General features: G+C 32.8%; 1 protein-coding gene across 1 annotated transcript in view; it reads right to left on the minus strand.

Annotated features, from left to right (window-relative positions):
• Positions 1 to 7,799, minus strand: part of LOC149782074 (neprilysin-1-like) — a 52,905-nt gene extending 45,106 nt beyond the window's left edge. Inside the window, exons 1-2 of the mRNA XM_089935059.1 lie at positions 7,763 to 7,799; positions 1,001 to 1,162 (exon numbers count right to left, since the gene is read on the minus strand). Coding sequence (XP_089791185.1) covers positions 1,001 to 1,162; positions 7,763 to 7,799 — 199 coding nt within the window. The remainder of the gene's footprint in view (positions 1 to 1,000; positions 1,163 to 7,762) is intronic.
• Between the last annotated feature and the right edge of the window lie 472 nt (positions 7,800 to 8,271).

Consider the following 8,271-nt stretch of genomic DNA (forward strand, 5'->3'; position numbering starts at 1 on the left):
GAATTTGTATTTGTCGACATATCCGATAATGTATCTAACTTTTAGCTCATCAGAACCATTCATTGGACTGTGTGTTGTTCTTAGTTCGAATATAGGAAACTTGTTTGAGCTCCATGAAAACAGAGGGCATAACAACCTTAAGCCTAGCTCACACAGTGTGATAGACATTGGTGTTTGCACTCGGTCTTGGGGTGAATTAATACTATCTTCTTTATGACTCCTGTCATGTTGCAATATGTATGTACGGTAGGAAAAACTTATTAATGGACTGGTGAGCGGATGGATTGATAGTGCTTAACGGCTAATCAGCACACTCCTGGCTACGTAATTCTGATTAAGCAATATGTTCTAATAATGTTGAGGGTGAAGAATTGCTAATATCTGAAAAATCTTGAGAAAGATAACCCCTTCCAGATAAAAGTAAATTGGAGAGACAGAGGAAGTGAGGGAGAGAGAGAAACGGACACAAACTGAACACATGTTAACGTATGACAGCTTTCATAGTAAGCGAAGAAAAGTATAAAGAAGCATACGGCGAACGCTCATTCTTCATAGCAACTACAAATCCGTCATTGCAACTACATATTCTTCATAGCAACTACATATCCTTTATTGCAACTACATATCCTTCATGTCAACTACATGTCCTTCATAGCAACTACATATCCTTCATTGCAACTACATATCCTTCATAGCAACTACAAATCCTTCATTGCAACTACAAATCCTTCATAGCAACAATAAATCCTTCATTGCAACTACATATCCTTCATAGCAACTACAAATCCTTCATAGCAACTATAAATCCTTCATTGCAACTACATATCCTTCATTGCAACTACATATCCTACATAGTAACTACATATTCTTCATAGTAACTACATGTCATTCATAGCAACTACATATTCTTCATAGCAACTACATATCCTTCATTGCAACTACATATCCTTCATAGCAATGATACTTCGCCCCCTCCCCTCTGTTGTACATTGCTACTCACATTTTAGAATGGATTGAACCTGCTCTCGAAGAGAAAAGACGACATTCGTGCTGTGCTTATCCTCTGGTATAACATTCATTTTTCTCCACGTCCCGCATGCAAAGTCGAAGAAATTGTCACAGGGGTTCACAGACATGTCTAAGGAGTTTAGTATCCGTGCAGCTAAAACATACATGATAATGATGTATTTAATCGTAATTATTTATTTCGTAATAGCTAGATAATCGTAGAAAAGTTATTCAAGAGAAAGAAAGGTGTGGAGCGGAAGGCTTTTCTTGAGCATGGCGAAATATTCATGATCTTACTTACTTAAATCATATATCCAATTTAATTATATTGTCAATTTAAAAACAAGAAAACATTTTAATTAATTTTTTGGCTTAAACTTTTGAAGAAATTGTATGCAACATATTACTTGACTAAAACAAAAATAAATCAAGCATCATAAGGATATCGTCTACAAATCTTAACCATACATCTGATTTTAAGAGGCATTTATTTTGAAAATCATTTTCTAATTTTCCCATAAATAAAGATGCATAAGCAGGTGCCATAGGACTATCCATTGCTGTTCCCATTTTTTGGAGATAGTTTGTATTACCAAATTGAAAAAAGTTATTTTCGAGCAGAAGTTTTATCAAATCACAAACATATTATTTTGATAGTTTATATGTATATTCGTTCCCTTCAAGATAATATTTACACGCTTCGATACCATCATTGTGTGGAATAATCGTTTAGAGTGGAACCACATCAAGTGTAACTAGGAAGGAATTTTCAGTTAGTTTCGGTAAAGATTTTAATTTGGTAATGAAATCAGAATTATCTTTGACAAATGAAGGTAGTGATTTCGTCAGTGGTTGTAAAATGTGATCAATATATTGCGATATATGATTTTTAATTGAGTTGTATGTAGAACTAATGGGTCTACCTGGATATCCTAAAGGTAGTGACTTATCAACCGTTTTATGTATTTTTGGTAAAATATAAAGCTGCGGTGTGCGTATTTCATTTGGGAAGGTATCTAGTTCATCATATATGGACAAGTTGTGTATATAGATTTGATTAATTCATTTGCTTATTTTTTCTTTAAATTCTTCAGAATTATTATAGGAATGTTTTGAATAACATTCTTTATCATTTAATTGTCTTTCTACTTCTTTGATATAATCCTCCATATTCGTTATTACTATGGTGCTAGACTTATCAGCGTTTTTAATAATAATACTTTCGTCTTGTGATAAGGTACGTAAAGAATTTAGTTCTTCTTTAGATATGTTTGTAAGGTGTTTTCGTTTAGGACTGATATTTAAAATTTCTTGTTTATTTGCTTCAGTATAGCAATCGAGATAACTATCTTGTCCCCTAGAAGGTGTAAATCATAATTCTTTTTTTGTTATTGAAAAAGGGCTTATTTTTTCAGATGAAAACTACTTTCATATTGTGAATCTGTACATGATTGTGAAAAAACTATTTTATTGGCAACGATCTTGTGTATTTGAAAATTAAATTAATATTATCATGCCAATTGGTTTTTGGACAATACGATAACCCCTTACCTAGAGGAATGTAATTACTATTAGTTAGAATTCGCTTAGAAATGTTTAACAAAGTTTCTTTTGCTCTTTCGATTTCATTTTTTTTTTTGGGGGGGGGGGTTGTTCTTTTCTTTTTTCATTTTTCTTTCTTCCTCCATCTGTCATTGTTTTGTATTCTAATAAATGTCATATTCTTTCTGCTGTTTGTGTTGTTTGCAACAGATCCTTGAGGGTTTCCATTAGTCTATGTATTGTTGCTATAACGGTTATGTTGTATTCCTGTGTAGTTTTCTTCGCCCCATTTTTTTTTCTGCATCTGCATAGGTTGCCTTTTGTGTGCCTGGGGCTGTTAAGTTTTATTGCTTGATCATTCTTGCAATTGTTTTGAATAGGTCTATTATTTTTTTCTGTGTGATTTGGTTGATAGGTAATTGTTGCTGTTGTCGATGCTTGTTCCAATTCATTTTAATTTCTTAGTTGCTGTTTATTCCGTGTGTGATTCTTAGTTACTGCACGTTTGTTTTTTACATTGATGAAGTTAATTTCCTTTACTGATTTATTTGGTTGCTGATTATATCTCTTTGATTTCTCTACAGTAGCTTTTGATGCTGATATTTCTCGTTGTCCTGAAAAACTGTTTTTCGTTCTCTGTAAATTCTGTAATATTTCTAGTTGACTTGATAATAGTTCGTCTTTTTTAGATTCTGTTTTTTTTTTAAAAAAAGTTATTCATCATAAATGCCAGTATTTACTTTTATCAACGTTTTTAGTTCATCTCTATGTTCTTCTAGTTCTTTGCCTATCTTGATTACACTCGTCTGATGTTCTTCATTTAGTCTTTCAAATATTTCCAACGATACTTTTTCCAATAGGGAGTCAATAGATTATTGAAACTTCTTTGATGGTGTATCATTCCCAATATGAACGTTTAGTTTCAAATGCAATCCCTTTGGCACAAGATTGTCTTCCAGATAATTTTCAAGAAAGCGTGCGTGTAATCCATTTTTCATCTGTTTCTCCGCTAATTTTTCCATTGTCGTTTTCAAATAAGTCTTTCTATTGCTAGTACGTGGATCATATGTTGATGTCATGCTGTTGTCCAGGTTTTCTTTTTTCTTGATAAATTATAAAATAAACAACACCAACACTTGCTTTACTTTGATTATGCTCAAGAACAAAAGGAATGATATTTTCATTTCTATTTTTGATTTTACATTATAAAGATTCGAGTTGTGTATATACTGATTTTCAGAAATCAGCTCTTGCCAGCTCAAACGTTTTGTATGGGCACCAGCAGAACTAAACAAGATACGTTGCCAAAAATATTTTGGTAATACCGAAAACAAAGAAGGATTTAATATATATGAACACGTCGTATTTTAACCTAATTTTAGACATTAAACCCACGCAGTTCACTTGAGCTATTTTAGTGTCTTGTCTGATCTAAATGTGTCATATTATATCTTGTTTACTCTATATGTGTATTAGTGTGTGTGTGTGTGTGTGTGTGTGTGTGTGTGTGATTTATACTTTTAACGTAAATTTAACAATTTTTGAGTCATATCGCTACGATGTCTGCCGTGTGACAGTTTATAGTGATGTCTAGCACTTGGGATCATGTAGCAGACATGTAGCATGATGTCCCACCCAATCACATTATCCTGACATCAGGATGACCATTCCTAACATTAACCTCTTGATGCTGAGCGCCTGGCGAGGCAGCTGTTAGTACTTATTTTGTCTTGTCTAATCTGTGTTTTAATTTGCCTTAGCTGGTCTAAATATGTCTTATTTTGTCTTACTCTCTGTTTGTCTTATTCAGTTACATTATGTCGTAAAGGGACGTTGACGTTTAGAAATAAACCTTTTCTAGATACTGAATTTATAAAATTTCAAGGGAGATAATGTTGGCTAATTCCAATAATATGCACGACTTTTAATGTCATAGAACAGATAAAATATTTACAAAAATTACGTAATCTCTAAAAGAAAGGCTAAATTTAAACTTCTATTTGTGTGAATAATATAAATAACAATTATTGCATCTCAATTACACAGACATTTATCTGAAAATCGCTTATTGTAAACGTATTTTATTATAAACGGAGGAAAAAGAAAGAGGACTGAAATGCTTTTAAAGGTAATATTTGTGGTATATAGTAATATAAATGCGTGTGATAATAAACTACTGAACTGAATTATCCGGGGTTTCTTTTGTGGGGAGGTATTTTACCGTCCTCGTTCTGTTTTTGTCTTATTCTGGCAGCTACAGGATAAATAAATAGATTAAGGTTCCAACCTTCTCCGTAATTTATGTAGTTATTAATATTTTCTGATATTGTATCTTGCTTACTCCATGAAACTAAATAACATTACAAAAAGTAGATTTATATTATTTAGCCCTTATTACAAATACAAGTAATTGTTTCGCCGAAATCGTTTATCTCCCTTTCAAACCTTTCACCGAAATCGTTTATCTCCCTTTAACTGGTCGCTGAATTTTTAGATCGTTCCTTGAGATTTGGTATTATTCCTGTCATAATTGAAACTGACCAATATAAATCAATACCAGAATGTAATAGATTGGGCCCATTCTTATACACACCAGGTTAAGGATGAATTTCATTCTTTATTTTGTTGACCTTTATACTCTGATTCTAGAGATGAATTATTTACTGGACGTCCCAAACTAAGAACAATTTTTATTCCATAGTTCTTCTTTATATCACACCGTCTGTAAGTATATTTTCAGCCAAGACTTTTGTCAAACTGTAATGAGATGTGCTCTCATCCTTGAAAAAAAAATCATCTGTATTTACTTAGTATATACGCGTTTGTTTCTGCTTTTCCTTTTAAATTGTATAGTCGTATACAAATTGTTTAGATATGCAATCATTTATTATTTGCAAGATTGTTTTAATGTCCATAAATCTCTCTTACTCGTCTCTTTTATCCTAATATATAGAACTGCACATATACAAAATTATATTGTCATATTTTAAACGTAACTTTATGATGTTATGTGCTGAGAACAAATAAAATGAATACCGTGTATACGCTCCTATAAGTTAAATAAAAATTGTAAAATTCATGGATTAAGGTCTGCCGTCGCACAACGCGCCATCATATCAAAGTATATGCAGATTGTAACGACTACTAAGTAAAACAAACAACATAGGCCTTGATCTGCCGACGCATTATGCGATGGTAAATCTGACTCAGCGCTGTTTGCAGTTATACATTACATAAAAGCGAGAAGATATTGTACCATTTAGAACGATTGGATTTGAAAAACACACTCACTTGTGGCGGTTTAGGATAACAGTTATAAAAAGAAATTGTCAAACATTTTAGAACTCAGAAGAAAGTGTAACCAAAAAAAACCTGCAGAAATAAAACAGGAACGTTGGATCAAAGCTCTCTATAATAACTTTGAGAATGTTTATCATAAGGCAAACTATTTTTTGCATCTTCTAAATTCGATATATCAGAGAACCTCACTTGAAATTCCCAAAATGGTATCAAATCTGTAATGGTCTGATAATTTTAAGACTGCACTGAATCCATCTAAAGACAAATCAGACCCAAATGTTTCAGCATTTATTAGAAATTTTATTAAATATCACGACAATAATACCTAAGGTACATGCAATGATTTAATATTAAATTTATGAAACTAGTTGAATAATGTCCAGCTTTTGCCAGCCTTGGCGAGCAAAGGTTGGACATTATGTACCGAGTTTCAAAACTTTAATAATAATTAAATACCCATTTGAGATTCCTTTTATCACACAGTTTGTATTTCAGTGGAAATTATTTAGATAGAAAGAAGAACGAAAGATATTTCGTTCATTCTGACATGCGATGCACTTTTCATTTGTTGCGAGTAAAGAAAATTCCCAAACAAAGTTGAACTAATATTAACGTTTAAAAATAAATTATACTTTTCTTACAATCTATAAGTCAAAGAACAAGCGTCCTTCCTAATAAACTGAACATTGTACACAGACAAAATCAATTTTCAACACAGAATGTCCAATGCGCGTGATGTCGCTTTGTTTGATGCAGTACCCCGTTAGAATGCAGTAAAAGATCCCTATTTACCTGACCAAACATGTCACTTTCACAACTAAACATTGCATTGTTGCAATATTCCTGTGAAGGAAGGTTCACTGGATGCAGAAAGTCTCATTTTAATGCAATGTATTTGTGACAAGATGTTTGCACTGCTTGAAATGGAACAGCAGACTACAGTCTATGTAAACAAATTTCATTTTGAGTTGGTATTGCATTACATATTTAACGCGTAAATATGCAGTGGATGGATAAACTTCTTTAAGTTTGGAGACCAGTTTATGGCCCAGTTCTTCTGTGAACAGATGTGAGTTTATTTACTTCTGTAAGTTAACATTTAAATCACGGTTGTGTATAGGGTGGATTCCAGGCAACAGGTTTACTCCCCACCTCAACCTCCCCTTTCACACCCACTATGAAATGAGCAATACGCTTTGTTTTACTTCTTCTTGTTGTTCCAGTCTTGGAGTTTAACGACATTTTTCTTATGATGATATTGTTATACATGACATAGCAATCTCATGTGGGGGTAAATTTCCATATTCAGACAGCCGAGATAATTTTTCCTCAATTTCTTTTCGCGACTCCAGTTGAAAAATTGCCGACAAATTGTTCATTGAAAACGAAACATTCCAGAAGGCGGGGTTAAAAAAGTTTTCCGATGAATCAGTAAAAATAAAACTGCACAATGATTTCATGTCCTTATTTGGACCAATCAGAATCACATAAAGTGATATGTTCCCATGTTATAATATCAAAAATATGAAACTGCAGACCATGTAGGCAAAGAGTACCGACTATGTGATACAATGATATTCTCAGAGGGTGATTTAGTAATAAAGATGGAATGGAACTAAAAACGTTTACATTGTCTACTCGTCATATTTTTAACTACCCAAAGAGAGAATCAAAGACCTTTCATGTCAGTAATTCATGAATTTTCACGAACAAAAGTCGTTATGTTGTGTCAATTGAACAGATATTAATTCTCTGTCTCTGAGAAATGCTTTGCCAGATATAATAACCTGTTTCTACTAAATAATAACTATAAAAAAGCTATCAATTATTTATATATTAAGAGACATTTGAACTGTTTTGTTGCACACTTAATCTGATTAAAAATAAATAGAAAATTGAACTACGTGCTTACCTGCACTTGTACACTCTTGCGAATTGCAAATTTCCATAACTGTAACAAGAAAAGAAAAGTACTTATTCAATGCGAGAGAAAAAATATATATTTTATACAAAAAGACGGTTTACGTCTTGTGCAAGCATATTTGGATGTATGTGGGTCACAATCCAGGCAAAATAAAACTAATAAAACTATGGACGGAAAGTTAAAGCCATTTTTATGTTTGCTCACGAAGACATAGAACACAAGAAAAGGGGGAGCCGGTTTGTCAAATCGAGTGATTAAAATACAGCGAATTCTTAAAATATTCAGCAAGTATAAATCAAGACAATACAGCTAGGACATTACAGATATAATGACCAGAACATAGTTCCCTCTTTGCAAAGGTTCCATGCGTTTCTGTTATACAAACATTTAATTCCTGGAACACGAGATCATGCACACACACACACACACAGAGATTATAAAAATGTGGCTGAGAGCTTCTGTAACCCAGCCAGCAAATATCTAATGTTTTTCGACAG

Source organism: Sinohyriopsis cumingii, chromosome 15, assembly GCF_028554795.1.
Source record: "Sinohyriopsis cumingii isolate HCF-2022 chromosome 15, ASM2855479v2, whole genome shotgun sequence".
Lineage (NCBI taxonomy): Eukaryota > Metazoa > Mollusca > Bivalvia > Unionida > Unionidae > Sinohyriopsis > Sinohyriopsis cumingii.